This window comes from Euphorbia lathyris, chromosome 1 (assembly GCF_963576675.1).
Source record: "Euphorbia lathyris chromosome 1, ddEupLath1.1, whole genome shotgun sequence".
Classification (NCBI taxonomy): domain Eukaryota; kingdom Viridiplantae; phylum Streptophyta; class Magnoliopsida; order Malpighiales; family Euphorbiaceae; genus Euphorbia; species Euphorbia lathyris.
The window spans coordinates 54,538,145-54,563,804 of NC_088910.1; the positions used below are offsets into that span (position 1 = coordinate 54,538,145).

Sequence of the window (25,660 nt, forward strand, 5' to 3'; positions counted from 1 at the left end):
ATAGCAACTGAGTATGCAAGAGTACCATCCTCTATTCGTCTACTCAATCCTATCTCTACCACTGAGTACTATAACCGAGTACTCAACCTTTCTCTACCACTGAGTACTATAACCGAGTACTCAGCCTCTCTTTTCTAACCTTTTACAGATGATAAGAAATTGTTCTTGATACAACAAAGAACACTTTAGATGAATAAATCAATCTAGACTTTTACACAAAAATAGGAGTTGGTGTAAGAGCTTGCTTTTTCTTTTCAGACAGCTTCTATTTTGGATTTTTCAAATGAATAGACTTGATGAAGATTTTGCTTGTCTGTCTTATGATGATTCAAGTATCAAATGGCCTTTTTATAGTGATGTTTGAGGCATCAATTATTTGCATCCTGACATAGCCGTTGTGGGGAAACGTTCTTCTTTCATCATCACTTGGTCAGCACTCAGTGCCGCAGGCCAATCCTGTCTTCTGTCTTCATCAGACGCCAGGTTTGTCTTCTTGTAGATGTCAGATGGTCCATGCTCCTTTTCGAAAAGTCTTCCAGACAGATTTTTGTGGCTTTTGAATATTTCAAAAAATGGACAGACTTTGTCTTGCAAGTTGACTGATCATTGATGCTGACCTGTCGACCACTCAGCTTGACATAGCAGCTTCGCCTTCAAGCTTTTCTAAAGAAGAAATTTTCTTTCTCAAAGCTGAGTTGTATTTATACTCAGCTTTGGTTGTCTTGACTTTCTCTTATAGATATTAATTTCCTTATCTTATTAATCAACTTACTCAACATTGAACAAACTCATTAGTACAATTAAATCAAAGCACTTAAATTTAATTGTGTTAGAATATTTTTATCATGATGATTTACTTAAATAATTTTGTCAAATCAAAATCATGTGGAAAGGTGTTTCGACACATTTTTCTCAATTCCCCGTGCCACTTCTTTAAGAACGAGAACTAGCTCCATACGGCGTGTGGGAGGTCGGACATGCCTTGTGGGGGCAATTTTGCCTGTTTTCTCTTTGTGCTTCGTTTCTCACTCGACTCCCTTCTCTCGAACTTGAACCCTTGAAGGAGAAGCCCCGCATCACTTAGTTTATATATTTCTAAAATTAAAAGTGGATGGTTGTGGGTTTTGAACTCATTTTCTTAAAATAACGATTAAAAACATTGTAACAACAACAACAAAGCCTTAGTCCCGAAATGATTCGGGATCGACTAATATGAACCGTCATACGAAACCATGGAATCAAGTCGTGTCAGCGACATAAATTCTCTCTCTCCACTTCACCCTATCCATGCCATATTTTTTCCAATCCCCAATAAACTCATATCACTCTCAATCACCTTCTTCCAAGTTTGCTTAGGCCCTCCCTTACTCCTCATCATTGTATCCCTTTGCCACTCTTCAATCCTTCTAACAGGCGCATTGAGCGCTCTTCGTCTTACATGGCCAACCACCTTAGTCGGGTTTTCCTCATTTTATTCTCAATAGATGTAACCCCTACTTTTGTCCTAATTATTTGATTCCTCGTCCGATCATTTCTCATATGACCACACATCCATCGCAACATACGCATCTCCTCCACCGATATTTTATAAGTATGACAGTATTTCACTGACCATATATAACATTGTAAAAGGTTTTTTTTTTTTTTGAAGAATTTTTTTTAAAATTGCTTAAAAGAAATAGTATTCCTTCAGAGTGCATGCGTGGTAAAGTATAGTGCGGAAATTGGATTAGTAATGATGTGCAGTGTGATCATAATATGTTTGATGCTTCTCCAACATTTGAATAAAGTTATTATTTTATGCTATGAATGGACCCCACTCCACTAATACATTAATGAATTAAGTAATTAATCATATCTTATATTCTTATTACTTTGATCTTCCCTAGCTCGCAGCAGAATCAAATCATGTTGGAAGCTATACATAAATATTAAAAATAAAGATAGAGAGAGAGAGATAAAATGGAGGTGGCGGCTTCAAAGATTTAATTTATATGGTATGGGCTCCAAATACGACCTAATTATGCATCTATGGTTCATATAATTATATGATTACAATGATGACTAACTCTCTTTCTTTCATTTATATTAATCACCATTACGCGTACACACCATACATATTATTCATTGCCAATATATCTTCATTATATAAGTTTCTGGCTACCCACTTCCTCAACAGTCATTCTTACAATTGTCTATCATTTCAATTTCATATCAAAACCTAGTGATAACCGTGTATCTCATCATGTCTACATGTCCAAGTAGTCTTGACAATCCTAAGTTGTATTAACCTATAAAACAGAACCGGGTCAGAGTCCGATGAACCCACTCCGATGCTTAAGTCGGGTTATGATTTAGGAAGGATTGAAAAGTATTAACTAGTTGTGAGATAATAGTTAACGTATTGTATCTTATGTCTATCCCCAAGGGCGGAGCCAGAGAGGGCGGGAAGGGTTGGCCGACCCTCCGGCCCCGTCAAAAAACCCCACATTTATTTTTTTAAGTAACATTTAATTTTTTTTACACGGTCTAACCCATCCGACGTTTAGGTCCTAGCTCTGCTATATATATAGGGTTTTTTTAGGTTAAATCCTTTACTGATTAGGAATCCTTATGAGTTGTGGATATCCGTGTCTTTAAGGAATCTATGTCCTGGGAGGAGTCCTTTGTCATGTAGGATTCTCGAAGGTTCCTCTTGCAGAGGAAGCCGAAGCCTTTAAAGACACCCTTGGACAACTCCTTCGCACGTGTTCTTTAATCTCAAAAAGGATGGTGCTGACATCATCCACTTTATGTCATTTTGCATGATATCACCTAGTCAATATTTGGATTATTGTTCAAAATTCATATTCATTCTATGTTTACTTTTCCATGATTCTAAAAATTAAACTTTGATAATTCTATTAATTAATTAGTGTTTGCATAAATAAGCTTTATATGATAAGATTCTTGAACGTAAAGATGGAGATAGAAAAGATAACTAGGTGTAATGAATTTTCCTCAATCAGGGTTATATATTAAGATGTGCATATATAGTGGATTACAAGGAATTAGAGTTTAACTAGGATCTTTACAAGAATTATAAACAAATATAAACTTTAGAATCTACAATCGTAAGTTGTTTGCCAGTCTTCCATGAGATAATGCTCGTGCTAAGATAGACACAGACTGCACTCATCAATCTTCTATCATTAGGACACCAACCCCAATCACTATCAAAGTAACCGTGAATATGATAAACATGTATAGAAGACATAATTATCCCAAAATCATATGTGCCTTAAGTATAATGGAGAACCCGCTTAACAGTCTTCTAATGCTCATCAGTGAGACAATACAAAAATTGACACAACTTGTTGATCGCAAATGCAATATCAGGTCTAGTTAATGTTAAATATTGAAGCACGCCCATAATGCTTCTGTATTCATCATCAGAGGCCAAACTAGTGCTAAGATCCTTAGAGAGTGTTGGCATATTAGCCATGGATATCAATGTGGGTTTAGAGTCAACCATTTTAACCTTGTCAAAGAATTTATTGGCAGTGTCTCAACAGACTTATGTCAAAAGTATTCTTGACCGATTCAATATGCAAAACTACAAGGCCATTGATAACCCAATGTCAAAGGATTTGATCCTTAGTAACGACATGTGCCTCCAAACACAACAAGAAAATGACTATATGAAAGGGTTCTATATGCGAGTGGTATAGGCAATACATATAATGTATTCAATGATGTGTATAAGACCTGGTATTTGTCACACCATTATAATGCTGAGTAGATATCAGTAGAACCTAGGACAAGCATATTGGTCAGCTATTATGAGAATACTAAGATATCCCAAAGCAAATGTGGACTATTCTCTATATTATCAAGGAAAAAATCTCTAACTAAATGGTTTCTTGCTAGGGAATGAGGCAATATCTTGGAGCAGCAAGAAACAAATGTGTGTAGCATTATCCACATGAAAGTGAAGTATGTATAATACTCATCTGCATCACAAGAGGAAGTATAGCTAAATAGATTCATGAACCATCTAAATCTTACTACCTCTAATACTCCAGTAGTGATACATAGTGATAGTCAATCTGCTATTGCATTTGCCAAAGTTCAAAGGTTCATTGACAAGACGAATCACATAGAGATCAAGTACCATTTTGTTAGAGAACTAATTGCATGTAGAAGTTGGTGTGAAATATATTTCTACTCATGGCATGGTAGTTGATTCCCTCACAAAACCCGTCAAGAGAGATGTTTATGTGAAACATGTTAGATCCTATGATTTTGCATAGGATCTAAACATATTTCCTTTTTTATGTACTTGTAAAAACATGATTGCCCAATATAGTTTTTTTGTGAACTTTGCAATGCATGAATGCCAATGTTGTATGTTGATATTTGTTGTTGTATATTCTTATGCATGCAAATGGAGAAGTAGCTCACCCACACGAGCGTTTATCCTTATTTTATCATAACGGTGACAAAAAAAGGAAGTAAGGACAAGGGTATTTTTTGAGTGAAATAAGAACTAGCTCAATAAACGTAAGTCGCCTTGTATAAAGAATGAGATAAGTTTCATTTAAAGCACAAGCTTGTAAATATATATGTGTATAGTATAACATACAAATATATAAGAAAGTTATATGGTAAGACCACAAGTTAATAATAACTTGAAATACTTTGTTTTTAAAGCAAAAAGTAGTCTCTGTGTGTTGTATATTAAAGTTAGATGTTTTGGAAAACCTGACTGAAAATTTTATATAGTGTTTCTTGAGAAGACATGCTCTCCTTCCAAAAATAAAAAGGATAGAACACCATAACACATGATTTCGTACCTTGTGTGCTTAGCGACTACGAGATCGAAAAGCATTAAGCATAATAGATCTCAACTTTTTCTAATGTTAGACTCACATAATGATGTCATGATTTCTTGATTACTTTATCCTCAGGATCCTTAACTTGTTTTGGAAGTATGATCTAATTAAACTTATCTTGGGAGGAAGTTCTGAAGGCCATGAGATAATGGCCCTGTTTGGGAATTAGCTGTTAACTGTTAGCTGATTACATTAGCTGTTAGCTGATTACATTAGCTGATTTGACTAGCTGTTTGTGTAGACCTGTTTGGTAAAAATTAGCTGATTGATAATAGCGGTTTGTGCAAAAAGACGAATAAGGGCATCAATTTTGGCGCAGGAGAAGAGGGAGTCTATCTATTAGGGTTAAAGAAGTCCATTAATTTTAATATTGCAAAACGCTAATTGAAAAAGTTCCTATTAAGAGCTTTTTCTAAATTAGCGTTTTCATCCCAAAACTCTCTCCACCAAACACTCCAATCAGCGGTTTCAGTGGTCAAACCTCTAAAGTTGGTCAAACCCGCTCTTTTTATCCCAAAACGCTCTTTACCAAACATGGCCTATATGGACAATAAAAGAACCTGGCTATTTAAGCGAAATGGATTATGATGAAAAGAACACAGTAAGACGGAAAGAATTCCATTTGATCACATCTAAATGTTTATCACTATTTGGACACTTATGTATATATGCATATTTGTGAGAGAGAAATTGTAGTTAAGATTAAAGTTTTACATATGGTTTTGAGATAGGTTCTAGGATAAGGCGTACCACTTTCCATTATACATGTCAAATAAAAAGGCTATATATCTCCAACGAGTATATAATATTTGCTTTAAAACATACCCATCGAGACACTATATATCTCCAACGAGCATATATCACCAGTGCTCTCACGAGTATATATCGGTCGCATGAACTATTTGCAAAATATGAAATAAGATTGAGAAAGGACTTGGATTACTTTCCATTACGTGCGAATGGGAGATGTGAGGCTTATTCAGGTTTGGACCAAATAAAATGCTTGCCTGTAGATGGAATGGGCCTACCTAATATAGAGAAATTGAGGCTAGGGTCTCCCTATAAATAGACAGTTAGTTGTCTAACCCTAATATAGAGAAATATAGAAAAAATGACGAAAGGTTGTCTCTCTCTCCTCCCTATTGTGTGGCCTCCTCTCTCTCTCTCACACACAACTACAGTCGCTCTTAATTCGTGAATCAGTTGTTTCCTCTCCCGATTAATCTCGGCATAGTTGAAGAGTGGCTGGTACTTCCGCTGCAAATCACATTAGAGATTGTCCATATTATAAGAGGTAATTCGATAATCCGTATAGAATATGTGATATTTATCCAAAAATAATCCCACATGTTTTTTGTTGACGACATCATGCTTATTTCTGAGACTTCAGTCCAGCAAGCTAGTGTGATTAAACAGGTGTTGGATGTTTTCTGTGATGCTTCAGGGCAACGAATTAGTCTATCCAAATCTCGTGTCTCTTTTCTAATAATGTCCCAGGTCGTCTGTCAGCGGTCATCAGTTCTGAGTTGATTATTGCAAGCACTACTAATTTGGGCAAGTACCTAGGGGTTAATCTTTCTTATAGGCGTCCCTCAAAAGAGTTTTTCAGCATATTATTGACTGGGTTCAATCCCGATTGAGTGGATGGAAATCTCGTTGTCTCTCTATTTTTGGAAGCGAAACTTTGGTTATGCAATGCAATCCACTATTCTACCAATAAGCGTTTGTCGTAGGCTTGATTGTTTAAACAGACGTTTTTATGGGGAGGCTCTAATGCACAACGAAAGATTCACCTGGTTAACTGGAAGTTGGTCTGTCGTCCTAAGGATGAGGGTGGCCTTGGTTTTCGTGTTACATGAGATTTTAATTTGGCCTTAATCTTTAAACTCAGGCGGATGTTAATGGATAAGAGGACACTTTGGGTTCGGATTTTACAGAGAAAGTATTCCCAGAACCGTACTAGGCTAGAAATTTTTCACGCAATAACGAACTCAAGCTTTCTTTTGAAATGTATGGTCAAAGGGTCGATTTTGTTGAAAGTCGGGTTGGAACGGTTGGTTTTGGATGGAGCTGATACGAAGTTGTGGGACGATACTTGGGTTGGGGGAGTTCCCTTGGATGCCTTGCACCCTCAACCGTTAGCGGATGAGGATGTGGTCACAACGGTCTCTTCGTACTGACTCACTCATGGTAACTAGGATTGGGAGGCCATTGGCGTTCATCCTCCTTCTGCGGTGCTCTTACAGTTAACCTCCATGGTCATTTTCCCATGCAATGGCGCACCTGACTCTTGGAGGTGGAAGCTAACTGTCTCTGGTAATTTTTCTGTTAAGACTGCTTATTTTCTGACTTAGTCTACTGGGCCTGGAGCGATGACTTCTTCGGTTTGGGGGCTTGTGTGGAAGCTTCAAGTTCCAGAGAGATTGCGTTCTTTGTTTGGCTTGTTTTTCATAATGGTGTGCTCTCTAATGAGAATCGCATCCAGCGTTAGCTTTGTCTGGATTGTTCCTTCTCAGAGTGTAGAGAGTCAGAGTCTATCTTGCATATAATTCACCATTGTTGAGCCGCAAGGGAGTTATGGGCCTTGTGGATACCTTTAGAGGAGAGGGGTGAGTTTTTCAGCAATCGCTCGCTTCATGGATGCAGAAGAATTGCTGGCAGCGGGACTCAGTCAGGTACGGGTGGGAAGTTACTTTTGTTACGATTATTTGGTGGCTTTGGCGTTGGAGGTGTTTGCATGTTTTTGAGCAGAGGGTGTGGGTTGTCTGAATAAGGCTGAGTTTCTTCAGAGGAAAATTGTTGGGTTTAGGGAAACTTTCGGCTTTGAAGAGCGCATGAGGGCTGGGGGTCAGCAGGAGATTTTCATCCGCTGGCGACTGCCGGAGGCTGGATGGTTTAAATTAAACAGTGATGGCGCTAGCAAAGGGAATCCCGAATTAGCGTCGGCTGGAGGAGTGCTGCGAGATGCTCATGCCTGCTGGGTTACGAGGTTTGCAGTGAATCTGGGGGTGTGTTCGGCAGACCTTGCTGAGCTGTGGGGCCTCTATTCGGGCTTCGGATTGCTTGGGATAAAGGGTGCAGACGGGTGGTGGTTGAGTTAGATTATAGAGTTGTGGTCCAGTTGGGCCAGGAAGGTACTGAGAACCATCATCGTTGTTACTGGCTTGTGAATGAGTATTGAAGGTTGTGTGCAAATGATTGGGAGATTTGGCTAGTGCATGTGTACCAGGAAGGTAATTGCGCTGCAGATTGGATGACTAACTTCGCAGGACGTCTATCTTTAGGTTTTCATGAGTGTGAGGAACCTCCTGCAGGCATCCATGATGTTCTTTTTTCTGATTATTGTGGGATGGATCGTCCGCGGATGATTCGGTTCTAGTTTTCCGTTTTCTGGGTTTATAATCCTCTATTGGAAAAAAAATAGTATTATGCATATGCTCTTTTCCTATTTGGTTGAAAAGTGAGAACACAGATGTAATGATGTTTTATTGATTATCTAGCAAAGCAATTATGCACTTGAAATGAAATGTTTTTTTTTGGGTGAATGATTTTGATGTAGCTCACTAAACTTCTAAACATAGCATCCATGTTGGAGAATAGTTCTTATTATGCATATCACGTTACTTATAATTATCAGATTAATTTTTATATTTTTGTTTGATTGATGCCATAGATAGCTTGATAGTGAGAGAATAAGCCTACTTGATTAAAATTTTCAAATCTAATTATTCTTTCCACCCAATAATAATTTTATAACGTACCCTTACTCATTCTTTTCGTTCACAAAATTAAAAGAAAATTATTATTATTATTATTGAGATAATTCTCTTCAAGCTTTGGGGATTATTTGACAAAACTTAAAAATTAAGTTTAGTGAGAAAATAAACGAGAGTACTGAATATTATAAAGGTTGAAATCCAACTAAACCTCTAAACTATATTTTATAAGTCACTTACGGAACGTTTGATATTCTATTGGGATATGGATAAGCATAAATGATTTGGATAAGGATAAAAATATAATAGGGATACGGGATAGGGATATATGGATAAAATAATGAATTTTACTATTTTAACCCTATTTAAACTACATAACATAAGATGGACTTTTCCATCCTATTAAAATCGCAGGAGCTTATCCCACCTCCTTATACCACCCCTCCTGGGTATAGGATTTAAGGGATAATAGGTAGGGTTGGCAACAGGTAGTGTACCCGTGGGTATCCGGCACTACCCGACCCTAATGGGACTACCCGTACCTGATAGCGTAGCGTACGGGTAGAGCTTCTACGACGAAACATATATTATGATGAGTGCGTTACGACTATGGATGTGATCTTCCTAAATGTTCTATCTCTACTAGACGCCACTACTTAGGGGCAAGTGTACCCCGTCGTATCAAGTAATAATCCGGTTAAGACCGAGTATCGAATCCACGGGTTTTATAACTACAAGTATTAAACGACTCGGTTTTATATGTCATCTAAGCGGTGAATACTTTGAGTTGATTCGGGGAACAACGACAAACTACTCCTAACTACGGGTGAGACAAATTTATATAACAAAAACTCTACGAAATGATACGGATGGCGATAAGTTATAAATATGACAAACAATGACTCCAAATATATATACGGTTAATGATTTACTCTTGCAATGACGACTACGTGTAGTGTGACCGACCCGTGAAGTACTTAGACTACGTGGTTCCTAGTCAAGGCGTGTCTAATGCTTGAGACCAGAAATTAGGGCCCGTAAGTTCCGTGGTTTGTCAATTCCTACGGTTTCCGGAGCGTCACTTCCAGTAAGGCAACACCTATATGAATCCCTACAGATAGCCCGAATGGCGTCGAAAATCGTGTTCTCCTACACAATAGTCAATTACGAGTATCAAAACAAGTAACAAACGTCAACACATATATAGAAAAAGAGATTATGAATCATAAATTATAAATATGGAGAATGTAAATATGATATACAACCAAGCCTAGTACATAAGAAGAGTTCAAGCTAATTAGCAAGTGAAAAGGGAAGAATCCACCCTCGGAACTAGCTAACCGGACTCAAGGCCATCTCTTAAGGCTTGGAGGTGGAACTCTCGAGCTTGGTGAACGGAGATGGAACGGAACTTTGACAGAATGCCGGAATCAACGAACAAGCTCTCAAGGTGATAGAGTTTAGCTATATAAAGCCTAAAAACAAAATCTAAAACTATGAAACAAAAGCTTAATCTATAACAAGAGCTTGTATATGCAAAAGTGTGTGTACTAAATGAGTGCTAGTCACTCCTATTTATACACATCAAGCTAGGGTAGAGTTGTAATTTCACAAGATACAAGTATGGAGGAACATGATTTTCTACAGATTTCCCATGATACGCCTCGCGTATGGTGGAGTATGCCCCGCATATTTTTCCATTCCGTCAGAAATCTTCTGCATGTGGACCAAATCCAGATCTTGTTGTCTCAACCACACCCCGCGTAGACTGGGGTGCGCCTCGCGTGGTTGAGTTTCTGAGATTTTATTGCTTGAATTGGGTCTTTTACGCACCGCGTAGCTGAAGCACGCCTTGCGTAAATAAGTCTCTGAGTCTTTTAGGTCGAAGAACTTCCTTACACGCCCCGCATGTAAGGTAGGACGCCCCGCGTAGGAGCAGTTGACTCTAGGAGACCATACAGTCTGACTTTCAGGATTAGGATTATCATTTCTGACATATGTCACACGCCTCGCGTGGAGGTTGATACGCCCCGCGTATCGATGAGTAGATCCCACGTGGTGCCTGTGGATTGAACAATTATTTCTGACCAAGTGTTCCACGCCCCGCGTGAAGGGTGATACACCCCGCGTATGTCGGTGGATATTTGCTCCTTGCTCGTACCTGAAATACAATTCTCGAGAGCCGAGTTAGCTTGACGTTTTATTTTCTAATTTAATCAAAAATAAGAAAAATTAACCGAAAGTACGGAATTTATTTTTATTTCATTATTTTATTAAAACATTCTATTTTTGCAATCAAACTCATTTATTTCATCTAAAATTAAACCGTAAATCACGCTAAAAGATAGGGACGAAACGCCCCTATCAGTACCCTGTATAAAAGGGTATGGGAATGGTATGGGAAGGGTATGAGATCAATATAATTACCCGTTAGGGTAATGGGACGGGTATGGGAATACCCCCTAGGGTACCCGTTATCCGTCATAATTTTTTTATATATTAAAAAAATTATTGTTTTTTAGATGTAATATTTGAGATTTTAAACCCCAACCTTTTGTTTTTCAACCATTGAGTGATACCACTAAGCTACTTATTCTTATTGATTAAGGTTCAATTTGTTCAATTTTTTTTTTTTGAAAAACAATTCAGTAGATTAATAATCAGCCTCATAACAGACAGTATCCTGCAGCCAACTCGGAGCAGAAAAAGACACAAACTCACTAGCATTGGATAAGGCATGTCGTGCAACGACATGAGCTCCCCTATTCACTAGCCTTGACGAAAAAGACACTTTAAAATCGTGTCGATAATTTAATAAGACTCGACAATCCTGAATAATGTTGCCAAAGTCTGAAAGGTCCAACTCAGATGCATTGACACTATTGACAACCGAAAGAGAATCAGAATCAAAAAGAACATTAACACAGTTTAAATCAAATGCCCAGTAAATAGCTTCCCGAAGAGCTAGAGCCTCAACGAAACGGACATCCTCAAAGAAAGGTAAGAGCATGCTACGACATGCCATGAACGAACCATCAGAAGAACGAAGTAACATCCCCAGACCGCTACGATTTTGAGCTTTAAATATTGCAGCATCACAATTGCATTTGACATAATCTGTAGGTGGACGAATCCAACATGCTGGCTATCTCGGAAAGGCATGCATTGATGTGCTGGTGACTGGAGGGACGGCCGGAGCTGCAACTGATCGACGAGCCCCGGCAGACGGTACTGTATCCAATGCAGCAGAGGATGACGCCACACCAGCAGGATCAGAGTTAGGGTCAGCTACAGCACGAGCTTGGGACAATCGCAATCCTGAAGGAACCGAGCAGCAGCAGTAGTAGCCTGAAGAGGGAGCTGAAATTTGCTCTCCCACACCAATTGATTCCTTTGATACCAAATTGCCCAAAGGGTCATGGCAATCGAGCAAGAAACCTCCTGTGACATCGATGAGAAAACCTGCAAAACAGCATCTGTTAGATAATCAAGCTGGAATATATCCGTATTGACACCGGCTATATTCCAACATTCCTGAGCATATATACACCCCACAAAAACATGGTAGTCATGCTCGACATCAACATGGCAAAACGGACAATGAATAGGTATCTCCACACCTTGAGCAGCTAGCCTATATCTGGTAGCCAAGCAACCCGTCGTCAATTTCCATACAAACAAGTTAACCCTCGGTGGAATATGCAATTGCCATAACCTTGCCCATCCCATATGGCTCACATCCCTTCTTTCTCCCTCACACAAAGCCTTATAGCCAGATTTACTAGAATATCTACCATTCTTTGTAAAATGCCACAAAATGCCATCTTCCGCTTCTCGGAAAGGCAGAATCATCTTAAGAACTGCACTAGCATCAGGCACAGACAAAATAGACTCAACCTTACCCCTATCCCACACCCTTCTTCCAGGAATAAATAAATCGGCAACTTTAGTATCCCTTGGGTTATCTTCGGCGACCTCTTGGGCCATAAACGGTGAACTCGTATTCAACCAGGGCAATTTGTTCAATTTTTAGATAAATGATTTATTAAATTTATACTTTGTTAAATTTGTAATATTTTTTATTTTATTTATTGATTTTTAATGGGTAAGGGTACCCGTGGGTACCCGCGAATTAAATGGGAAGGGTATGGATGCAAAAATATACCCGTTAGGGTAATGGGACGGGTATGGGTAATTAAAAAATAAACGGGTAAGGGTTTGGGATTGACACTACCCGCGGGTACCCTACCTGTTGCCATCCCTAATAATAGGTTTATCCCTAATCTGTCCTACTCTTCTATCTCCCTAACAAACACGAGATAACTTATCTCGTGTTTTTTATCCATATCCCGCCTCCTATATCCCTTGTAACAAACACGCCGTTAGAATAATCAATTATCAATTAATTAGATGCTCAAGTTACTTTGAAAGCCCTTTTGACTCTCTAAATTTCTAAAATAGTTAATTAGATCATAAACGTTGTTGCTATTGTCAATTGAATCCCTGCCTCAATTGAATTATAATTTTAGATTTGATTTTTTTTATATATTTTCGCTTCGGTTTTGATTAGTATTTAATTATATTTTCAGTTTTAATTTATATATTTTATTCGATTTTGACTAATATTTTGTGATATTTTCAATTTATAATTTTTTTATTTTAATTAATATTTTATAATATTTTCAATTTCAATTATTCTTAGATAAATCTAATAAAATTATATATATTTATACACATATAAAAAAAAGTATTTGGATATAATAAATTAGTTATCAAATATCACACTAGTCACAATTAAAGCTACTCACTTCTCTCCCGGTGAATGAACATGAAATTTCTTTCAACAAACTTAGCATGTGTGCATGCATTGCCAATTAAGCTATAATCCATGAGTAAAAAAAATTAGACTTTTTGTTTAGCAAATTGAGTTTAGTTGTTACCTAATTATATTAGCTGGTTATTTTTCTTGTTTAGCTAATTTGACTTATTTGATTAGCTGTTTGTATAACATGTTTAGTAAATTTAGTTGATTGCTGTAGCTTTTTATGTAAATTAACAAATAACAACATTGATTTTTTATGGTTATTATTATTTTTTTATACTTCATATTTAAATGGTGAGTTGCTAAGACAAATATAATTTTGTGCAAAATATAAATTTATATGTCTATATCAACAAGATTAAAAACAATTTTCTTGCTTTAAAAATAATAATTTTCTTACAGTAAATTAGTGTTTAATATGTCATATTCATCACATTCTAAAAGATGTCATATATTATATACATGCTATAGTTTAGGTCTATATCTTTTTTTTAAGCTTAGGTCTTTATTAACACATTAAAATGTCTTTATTAATTCCATAAAAAAATGTCTTTATTAATTAATAAAAGTTAAAGAAAAAATAACAGTTTAATATAAATATTGGTCTATATTCAATTAACATAAATAATACTTGAAAATTTAGTAAAAGGAATACTATAATATATGTTGAATTGATAAAAACTATTCGAATTAAATCTCTCAACAGCATCTGAAAATCACATTTTTTTTCGTAGAACTCAACTCATTTGATTTCAATTTGTCTAATTTTCCAAATAAAATAATAATAATAATAATAATAATAATAATAATAGTATTAGTATTAGTTATTAAGGGTTAATTACAAAAAACTACTATGTGGATGTGGTATTTTTTTACAAACACCTCCCTGTGGTTGTCGCCGTTATACAAATCAAGGAGACGGCAAAAAATCTGTTAAAAATCTGACGTGGCACAGGGGCAATTTAGGAAATTCGATTTTTTAATTTTTTTTCTCTCTCCTCCATCGTTGATTCTCTTCTTCTTCACCTTCACCTAGAATCTTTTCTTCTTCTTCTTCTTCTTCTTTCTCTTCCTCCTCCTCCTCCTCTTCCTCTCTTTTCTTCTTCTTCTTCCTCCTCTCTTCTCTTCTTCTTCCTATTTTTTTCTTTTTTTTCTAATTTTTTTTTAATTCTGGAATTTCCAGAAATCTGGAAATTCCAGACGTGAAGAACGTTCTTCACGTATGGAATTTCCAGATTTCTAGAAATTCCAGATTTCTGGAAATTCCAGATTTCTGGAAATTCCAGACGTAAAGAACGTCTCCGGACGTTCTTCACGTCTGGAATTTCCAGAATTAAAAAAAGAAAAAAAGAAAAAAGGAAAAGATGAAGAGAAGAAATAAGGAAGAAAAAGAAGAAGAAAAGAAAGGAAAAAGAGGAGAAAATGGAAGAAGAAGAACATAAAATGGAAGAGGAAATGGAGGAAGAAGAAGAAGATGAAGTCAACTTAAAAATTAAGAAAAAAAAAGTCAAAATTTTTCTTTCCCAAATTGCCCCTCTGATTTAACAGATTTTTTTCCGTCTCCTTGATTTGTATAACGGCGACAACCACAGAGAGGTGTTTGTAAATAAAATACCACAGGTACCACATTGCAAATCGGCGAAACCACAGGGTAGTTTTTTGTAATTAACCCTAGTATTAATAATAGAAGAAATAAAAATAGGCAGGTAGTAATTAGATATAAAAAAAATTTATATAAATATTGGAGCCCTCTAATTGAAAAAGCTAATAAAACTAGCTTTTTCTATATTAGCACTTCCAGCTCAATCTATTATCTCAAATCCATTTTTATCAAACACTACTATTAGAAGCTTTGACTAGTCAAAACTCTAATTTTAACTCAAACATCTATTAATAATAATAAAAAAAAAAACTCAAACATCTATTTACCAAATAATTGTTTAATATAATTGGAAAAACCAATATTATTATATATTATGTTTTCCCTAATATATGTATATTTGCTGGTAAAAGTAGGCATTACAAGAATCATATAAAAAGAGGATAATATATTGCCAATTAATTGAGTTATTGTCGTGTATATATATTATATGGGTGAGAAAGTGTGCAATCCAAATAGGAGAAATAAAATTGACACATTTTTGTAAAGAAAAAAGAAAAGAAAAGAAGTTATAGTGTAATCCTACAAACAATACTTCACTTTATACAACATATAATTGATGGTACCACTTCATATTTATAACTTCAAACATGTTGGTTCCAATCCTAACACTATATGAAGCTTATTGGTTTCAATTAAAGATTTTTATTAGATCATTTCTTTTATTTGAAGTGACCAGTTTCAGTTTCAGGTGAAACTTTCTCATATCATTCAAAATAATGTACAATCAAACTTATTCTAATAGATTCATATATTTCTAGCATTATCCTTATATTTATCTCATCTCTTTTAATATTAATTGCAAGTATTTAACTTTGATTGATGTCATTTCAATGGTCCCATATACATTATCATCGACCATACTAACTTAAAATACAATTTTTCTTCTTACCAAAAAAAAAAAAAAAAAAAAAATACAATTTTTCTTCTTCTTTTTTCAACACACATATATTTCAGTATTAACAAAAGTTTATCTTTGTTTTTAACAAAAAAAAAAAAAAAAAAAACAATAATAATATTGTGGTTATTATAGAAAAATAGATTCAGGGTCTGTTTGTGTTAGCTCACGACTGTCGTTGTTAGCAGTTGTAGTAAGTTATGTGCATTTAGCTAGTAGTTGTTTGCTATTTGCTAATTCGCAATTAGTGTTTGGTAAATTTAGGACTTGTTTGATAAACAATTTAATCACTTAAATTAAAATGTTAAGCACTTATTTAATTTAAGTACGTTTGATAACGGTTGTTTCTCTACCACTTAAATCAGTTAATTAAGTTAAAAATCACTTATTTTGATAAGTCAAAATATTTAACTTAACATTTTATGTTAAACATTATCAACTAATATTTTTATAAGAGTTACATCATTCAATACGTTTAGTACTTATGATATTCAACACTTAAAATTCATTACTTATTTTTTCATCACTTAATTTTCAGTTTTATCAAACGGCCCATTACACAGAGTTGTTGTTGTTAATATATGAAAAGATGAAAATACTCATTATTTAACAATATAAAATAATAATATAAATAAACATGTTGTACGAATATTGATAAAAAAATAATCTAAATAATAGATATGGCATTTTCGGAACCACCCTATTTAGGGAGAAATCTCATATTTTTTCAATGCAACCATAATGAAACCAAACACTACTTTTAAATTTGATGAAACCATGATATATTTTATTAAAGCAGAATATTTAAAACCATGGTATATTTTGTCTTGTCTCAAAATATATTTTATCAAAAGCAAATATATAATTCGTTGGAATAAAAATGATATCATTAATTTAACGTGGTTTACCCTTAATTTTGGATTACATCCGAAACAACCAAATTCGAAAATTAATTCGTTTACTATAAAATAGTAGGCGCACAAAGAGTGTGTTCACTAGACAATTTTTCTAGAGTTACAACAATAACAAAATAATAGTACTTAAGTGTTTCTAAAAAATAACTATCTTACTATTCTTAATTAGACAACCCTATCCAAAACTCTATTAAATCCGATGATTCTCTAAAAAAACAAAGTAAACATAGAAGGCACCGGATTGAAGTATCCAATTTGAAAGACACTTGTATTTATTTAAGTCATTCTCGAGTAACTAACCCTTTCATCAATCTCCATGTAGAAAAAGGATTTGGGCCAAAAAGATATGGGCAAAGACAAGTCGCAATCAGAAGCATTCCATATTGCCTAGATCCAATGGGCTTCGACCGAAAAGCCCAAAATGCTTATGGTGCACTCTCACTCCAGATCACAAAATTCTCCATTCCAGGGTTTTAGACCTTCTCCTCCTTGTTTCTCTGTCCGATCTTCAAAAAATGCCTCCTTTAACGTCCCTGCAACTCCGGCGGCAGCTCTACCATTACTTCCTCTCTACTCCTCCACCGGTCAGTCAATTCACACAACATTCTCTTCTGAATCCTACTCGTTTACCTAAGTTTTCCTTCTTCTCGCCCTCTCTATCTGCATCATTTTCCTCTCAAACCCTAAACTCTAACAATGATCCAGATCCAATTGCCCAATCTATATCCACTGAACTCATTCGTAACACTGATGCAGATTCTCTCTCCATTCCCCAAAGACTTAACCTTCATTTATCGCACATCACCAGTTCCATAACCCCCTCTCTGGTCGAGCAGACGCTTAATCTCTCCCCGGATGCTGGCCGTACTGTTCTTGGATTTCACCAGTGGCTAGTCTCTGATGCTGGATTCAAGCATACTGATGAAACCATATCTTTTTTCATCGATTACTTCGGTAGAAGGAAGGACTTCCAGTCGACACATGAATTGCTCCGAGATGGTAAGGATGTAATTGGATTTAAAAGTCTTGAATCAATAGTTGATAGGCATGTACGGGCAGGAAGAGCTGCAAAGATTGTTGCGTTCTTCGATAGGATGAAGAGGGATTATGGGTTGAAGAGAGATAGAGAGTCTCTTACATTAATAGTGAAAGCATTGTGTGAGAATGGGTATGCTAGTTATGCTGAGAGAATGGTGAAAAACTTGGCTAATGAAATATTCCCTAATGAGAGAATTTGTGATTTGTTGATTACGGGTTGGTGTGTTGATGGGAAACTTGAAGAGGCTAAAAGGTTAGCTGGGGAGATGTATAGGGGTGGTTTTGAGCTTGGTACAATGTCTTTTAATTCAATGCTTGATTGTGTTTGTAAGCTTTGTAGAGAGAAAGATCCTTTTAAATTACATTCTGAGGCAGAGAAGGTGTTGATAGAAATGGACACTCGTGGTGTTCCGAGAAATGTTGAAACTTTCAATGTGTTGATCAATAATCTATGCAAGCTGAGGAAAACTCAGGATGGCTTGAATTTGTTTCACAGGATGCACGAATGGGGGTGTGCTCCCGATGAGACTACATTCCTTATTTTGATTAAGAGTTTATATCAGGCAGCCAGAATAGGAGAAGGAGATGAGATGATTGATAGAATGAAGAGTGCAGGATATGGCGAGAAGCTCGATAAGAAGGCTTATTACAGTTTTCTGAAGATTCTGTGTGGCATTGAGAGGGTTGAGCATGCTATGGGTGTGTTTGAGATGATGAAAACAGATGGGTGTAACCCAGGGATAAAGACTTATGATTTGTTGATAGGGAAATGGTGTGCCCGTAATCGACTTGATAAGGGAAATGCCCTCTACAATGAAGCATTGAGTAATGGAGTAGAGATTACACCGAAAGCGCATAAAGTGGAAGAGAAGTATTTAAAGAAGGCAGAGGGTGTGAAGAAAGAGAAGAAGAGGGAAACATTGCCGGAGAAAATGGCAAGGAAGAGAAGGCGTCTTAAGAAGATAAGACTAAGTTTTGTGAAGAAGCCAAAGAAAAGGATGCGTTAAGCCTTGTGGTCAATCAATAGGGAAGTCGAAGAAGGGGTTCCTGAATTGAATTGAAGTAATTTCTTTCTGATTTTACTTCTTTAGTGTTTTATTGTGCCAACTGTAAGAATAAAATTTTGTCTCTGGTTTTACATTACTTGAAAAAACATGGAAAAATTCAGGTATTCAGGATTAGATCATTTAACTTGGACGTGCTTCAGATGAATTTCTTTATAGAACAACATATATTCTTTCTCTGATTTCTATGCCTATGCAACTTGTTATGTTATTGGTGGATTAGTGTGCCTTTTAGCAATTTGTTTATGATCATGTCTGCCTGCGCAGTTGTGGATTCAGAAAATCCATGTCTTGTCCTGTACTGTGTTAGTTGTTATCTGATTTGACAGTATGTTGAAGCTTCAAAACAAACTAAATGTTATTCCCTGGAGGTACACCAAACTTACGGTGACCCAAAGAACGAGAGCATGCGAAGTTCACCAACCAGTCCGCAGCTCTGTTGCCTTCTCTGTACACATGAACAAAACGAATATCCCAATCTCTATCTCGAATGTTATAACAACGTTGGATGAGCCAAGCCAAGGGGTGGAGTAAGGAAACATGATTAAGCATGAAACTCAAGATAATTTTCGAATCTAATTCCACAATAACTTTTTTAGAACCTTTCTTCCAAGCTAACAACAGTCCAAGATACAACTCCCACAGTTCAGCCATCGCAGAAGTACAGTAACCAATGTTAGCTCCAAATCCGCCACACCATAACCCTTTTTCATCTCTAATCATCCCTCTAGCCGAGGCCAAGCCCGGGTTGCCTTTGCAAGCACCGTCAGTATTGAGTTTCAGCCACCCATCAATTGGGGGTTCCCACGAGATCCAGATTAGACGTGGCACCATGACTGAACCCACATTGATTAACTTTTGGGCTCGATCAAATTCCTCGGCAAACTGAGCAACCAAATTGATAGAATAAGTCGTCTTGCAGGAACCCGTAAACACGAAATCGTTGCGCCACTTCCATATCCACCAAATGGCGAAAGCAAAGAAGGAGGACCAAGGGACAGTTTTGAATGAGGCATTGCAGGTCAGATTGGCTGTAAGCCAAGAGTTAAAGTCTGCAGTGTAAAAACTGGGCTGAAGATGCGTCGGAACAGCACCTGTCCAAAAGTGACGAGCAATAAAGCAATCACGGAGAAGGTGGAGAATACTTTCTGACTCACAACAGCGGGGGCATCAGTCGTCGTCGGAGAGGTGCCGTCGAACTCTATTAGCATTGCAAAGAATAGCATTATTGCTAATTTGCCACAGGAAGCATTTGATTTTCTCAGGAATATGCAATTTCCAAATCGCTGGCCAAATCAGCCGAGGGGTGGCAGCAGCTTGATCTCCAATCATCGAGTAACCCGAGCTGACAGAATAAAGACCAGAGGAATTGTGGGGCCAGAACCAGCAATCGGCAATAGGGCTGTCCGGACACACAGCAAAAGCAGCAACACGAAGGATGGTCGAAGCGTTCAGGTAGAGATAGAAAGCTGACCAGATCCACGCTTTTTTCCCTGCAACCCAATAATCCAGAACAGAAGCAGCAAGCAAGTTACTAGAAAGAGGAGTAACAACATCATGGGCCAGCAGCGTACTCTTACACCAAGCATCAGTCCAAAACATCGTGTCTTTACCGTTAAAAACAATACGCCCAATACCTTTTGAGAGAACACAGCTACCTGTAACTATGCTCTTCCAGGTAGCCGAATGATTGGTATTAGCTTGGAATATGTCGAGCCCCTTCCTTTGGCCACAATATTTTGCACGTAAAGTATGCGTCCATAAAGAATCACTATCAATTAGAATCTGCCAGCCGAGTTTGGCTAACATAGCAAGATTGTAGGAGCGCATATTTCGAATACCCAGGCCACCCTCAATCTTTTTTCTGCAAACCGACCCCCAATTAACCAAGTGGATCCGACGGTGACTAGCATGAGAACCCTAAAGGAAACCTCTATTGCACGCATCAATCCTGTTGCAAATACTTTTAGGAAGAAGTGTAGTTTGCATTGAATAACTAGGAATAGCAGAAATGACCGATTTCACAAGGGTGAGGCGGCCAGCAAATTTCAAGCATTTTTTCTTCCAACCCGCAAGCTTAGCATGAACTTTGTCAATTACATGCTTGTAGGTTTCTTTTGAGACTCTTTTGTGCAGGAGAGGCATTCCCAAATACATAGCGAGATCGTTTGTTTGAGTAAAGCCAAGCATATCACAAATACCCCGACTAGACACATCCGAAACATTAGCAGAGAAGAAGACTTTTGAGGGCTTACTTTTTGCCTCGAGCTATCACAAAAACGGTGGAGAACATCTCGAATAACCACAGCTTGGTTCATACTAGCTTCGGACATAAGCACAATATCATCAGCAAAAAAGATGTGACTCAACAACGGGCCACCTCTAGAAAGACGAATAGGCTTCCAAGCATCATTCAATATGGCATCCGAGATAAGGTGATTGAGCCTTTCAAGATAGATAACAAAAAGATAAGATAGTGGATCTCCCTGTCGAAGACCTCGGGTCGGAGTAAAATTCTGGAGCTGTTCGCCATTCCATAGGACTCTCATATTTGAACCCGAGACACAGTTCATGATAAGATTCACAAGGTGGTCCTCTAACCCAACCAAAATCAAAGTTTCTCTAAGAAAAGTCCAAGAGATTCTGTCATAGGCCTTTTCAAGGTCGAGCTTCATAACCATTAGGCCTTTCCTACCCTTCTTCTTTTTAAACGAATGCAAAACCTCTTGAAGGAGGATGATGTTGTCAGAGATCTGGCGACCCGGGGCGAAGCTACTTTGCATAGGACTGATAATTGTACGGAGGTAGAGCTTCAACCTATTAACAATACATTTAGTGACTGTCTTGTATAGAACATTACAAAGGCTAATCGGCCTAAATTGGGAGACCATCTCGGGGATAGCAATTTTAGGAATCACAGTCAGAAACGTATTATTCCACCCAGTCGGAATAACCCCTGAAGTAAGGGCATGGAGGACAGCATCACAAAATTGGTTCCCCACTTGAGCCCACAAATGTTGGAAAAAACCTGCCTGAAAGCCGTCAAGACCAGGAGCCTTAAAGGGACCCATGTCGAAAAGGGCAGTTCGAATTTCAATTGAAGTAAAAACTCGAGAGAGTGCAACATTGGAGCCACTAGGGAGGGTGGGGAAAGTGCAACAAGTAACTAACCTGCTTCTAACATGCAGTTCTTCAGAATACAGATGAGTGAAGTAATCAGAGACCATTTTTTTTACTGCTGAAGCTTCCCAAATCCAGACACCTGACTCATTTCTAAGCCCTTCAATTTTGTTTCTCCACCGCCGGATAAGAGTGGTAGTGTGGAAGAAGGACGCACTTTTATCCCCAAAGCATAACCACTTCACCCTAGATTTCTGATACCAGTGCATCTCTTCATGTAAAAGAACACTATCGAGCTCCCTCATAAGTTTAGCTTCAAGATGGATCAGCCCCCTTGTGACACGAGTACTTAGGCAACGTTGCACTCCTTCAAGCCGACGCAGCAGGCTCCTTTTCTTTGAAAAAATATTTCCAAAAATGTTGTTATTCCAATTTCTCAGAGATGGAATGAGATTTTGAAGGTTAACATCAATATTGCCCGACTTATCCCATGTATCATGGAAGAAAGAAATGAACTGATCATGATTGAGCCAAGTCGCTTCAAATCTGAAAGGTTTATTATTAGGTGCCCAGGGTGTTAGAACCTAACCTGACTGCAATAGGAGCATGATCCGAGCGATTTCTAGGAAGATGTCGAACCACAGCATCAGGGAACAGTCTTCGAAAGGTGATGTCACATAAGGCACGAACAAGGCGACAAGCAATACGGGTGCGAGGATCAGAACCCCTTCACCAAGTAAAGCACGGACCAGTGAAACCCAAATCCACAAAGTTCATGTTATTGATCCAGTTCGAGAAGAAAGCACACCGATCAAGGGTGCTGGGAGAGCCCCCCTGTTTCCCATCCATGGACTTGATGCAGTTGAAATCACCATTAGCAATCCACGGACCCATCACATTAGCTTTCAGAGCTAACATATCAGCCACGACAAAAGTAGCAAAAAATGACTGATCATGTAACTGCCCTCTGACACAAGTAATATGAGTGTGAAGGAATTGTCTATTTTTTGAAATGACGGTGACATTAAACTTCTCAGAGTTCCAAAACAGCCAGATTCCACCACTAAATCCCTCAGTATCAACAACATCCATGCTTGAAAAATTCAACTTCCGTCTCAACTCCTCAGCCCGCGAAGAGGGAAGCCGAGTTTCAAGAAGCGCGAGAATATCGGGATTATTCATAGATATCAAATGACGAAGAGCCCAGTGAAACTCATTACCACCGGCTCCAAAGCAATTCCAGGAGACAATCATCAATGCAATAAATGCAAAAGGAGAAGAAAGCTATAGCTCTCGTAGCACAGAGGGTTGTCCTCCTTCACTTATAGACACGTTCAGATCATGAGAAGAAAGGGGTTCTAATGAAATGGCACCAACTCTGCTTCGTTTGCTTCGTCCCGGGGAGTTAGTTATGGCTCGATGATTCTCTTTACCTTTATGGGCTTTCACAATTGACATTTATTTAATATGTGTCCCTTTCTTATGTTTAGTGAGGTTAAAGACGGAAAAGAATAAAAAAAGCTCCACACTCTTGTATCTAGGTTGGGGCTAATTGTACAAAAGTAGTATAAGCAAGGCTCGGGAAATTGCTATGGAAACTAAAAAAAATTTAAGATTGCAACGCATCTTCAAATAAGCGAGGGACAAAGGATATGGATTCGAATCTAGTGAGAGATCACAATTAGCCTCGTCTCAGCTTTGACTTTTGTTGACTCCGCCGACTAACAGCTTGTTTGGATGGAGGTATTTTAAAGTAAGTGAGGGTAAGTGAGGGTAGCTAATCTTGTTTGTTTTGAGGTGTAATTTAATGTAATAGTAAGTGAGGGTAGGTGAGGTGAAATTTGGCTGATTTTCTTTACAGCCCAAATTGAAGGGTAGGGAGGTGACAGATTTTTCTTTTCCAAAATTACCCTCTATATTTTATTTTAAAATAAGACATTATTTGGATGTAAAAGTAATTTTGTATATAACTTAACTTACCTTACTTTACCTTACCATCAAACCAAACACAATTACATTATTAAATCATCACTTACCTTACCTTCTATCCAAACACAACAAATTATTTCATTCACTTCATTTACCTTACTCTACCTTACTTTACTTTAAAATACCTTGATCCAAACAAGGCCTAAGATGAAGGTGAAAGAGAGAGCAAATGGATAACTTCAAAGGTTCTTCCAACCGCTTAACTAAAGGGCTAATGGACAAGAAGTAAATGAATGTCTCATCGATTGTATGAGATAACTATAAGAGGTGGATGCGTCTTTGCTAGATCCATCAGAAGTAGGGGTGCGCACAAAAATCCGCAAAATCGAAAAACCGAAAAATCAAACCGAAACCAAACCGAAAATAAGTTTAACCGAAACCGATGGACTAGTGTACGGTTTTTAATTTTAAAAATAGTGGTTAATGGTTACGGTTATGGTTTTCATATTCTAAAAACCGCGGTTAACCGAAACCGACCGAATTCAATTAAATATATAAAAACATATTTATTTATATTTATATTTATACATATAATTATACATTATCTCACTTAAAATAAATATAGGGATCAATAGTAAAATTTAATAAGAAACACTAATTATTTTCGGCGATTAAGACTCAATGATGGAATATTTCATCCCAAATGTCGTGTACTATCAAATTTGTCATAAAGTAGATAATTAGTGAAATTAATACAAATGGATAGGGTTAGTTGGTAAAGCACGGATGATAAGAATTCTAGTCCAAAAAACATAGTAATTTAATGCCTTAAAGAGTTGTTGTAAGGGAAAAATCCAGTGTCCAATCCATAGTCCACACACGTACATAATGCACACATCTTTCTCTGTTGTTAATCTTTTCAACTCGCCATTAACCCGTCGTTCCACTCACAATAAAAATTAAAAGTTTTATTATTATTATATTTACTAATGGTTGGAAACCGAAATAAAAGGTTAACCGATCGAACTAATTGGTTAACCGATTAGTGATTAACCGAATTTAATGGTCTAGTGTATGGTTAGTATTTTTAAAAAACCGATAAAATAATTAACCGACCGAATTAACTTTAATGGACTGGTTAACCGACCTATGCACCGTGAATCAGAAGCATGAGAGAAGTGGGGCGCATAGTAAAATAGAGACAAGAATGATTATATAGATCCCATCTTTCCCAAGCGGGAAGGCTCAGCAACACGTCATTTTGGATTAATTTTGAAGTTAAAGGATCAGATTGAATCTAAATTTAATTTTATAGTAAATTGATTTTACTAGTAATCTAAATTTAATTTTAGATTAAATTCATTTTACTAGTCAATTTCAATAATGAAATTAATCATTAGTTCATAATTTCACAAAACTTTCTGCTTTTAATTGTAGTGCTAGTAAAATCCTTTTGGGCTTTATTTGATAACTCTAACCAAAAAGCTTACTTGTATACTAAAGGCATTTGCATCCCCAAACAAAGCTTCAAATTAATTTAGAATTCTAAATTATCTAAATCATCAATCAGACTCTGAACTAAGTAAAAATCATTGAATGAGTCATTATTCTATCTTAAAATCAGA

General features: G+C 37.0%; 1 protein-coding gene across 1 annotated transcript; it reads left to right on the top strand.

Annotated features, from left to right (window-relative positions):
* The first annotated feature begins 17,344 nt into the window (after nucleotides 1–17,344).
* On the top strand, nucleotides 17,345–19,197 carry LOC136233603 (small ribosomal subunit protein mL104 (rPPR9)). The gene has a single exon (XM_066023336.1). It carries the CDS (start codon nucleotides 17,400–17,402, stop codon nucleotides 18,927–18,929), a length of 1,530 nt encoding a protein of 509 aa, XP_065879408.1. The 5' UTR covers nucleotides 17,345–17,399; the 3' UTR covers nucleotides 18,930–19,197.
* Nucleotides 19,198–25,660: the final 6,463 nt, after the last annotated feature.

Bases quoted from the DNA above. Each gene is read 5' to 3' on its own strand.
- LOC136233603 (XM_066023336.1), top strand. From the start codon at position 17,400: ATGCCTCCTTTAACGTCCCTGCAACTCCGGCGGCAGCTCTACCATTAC.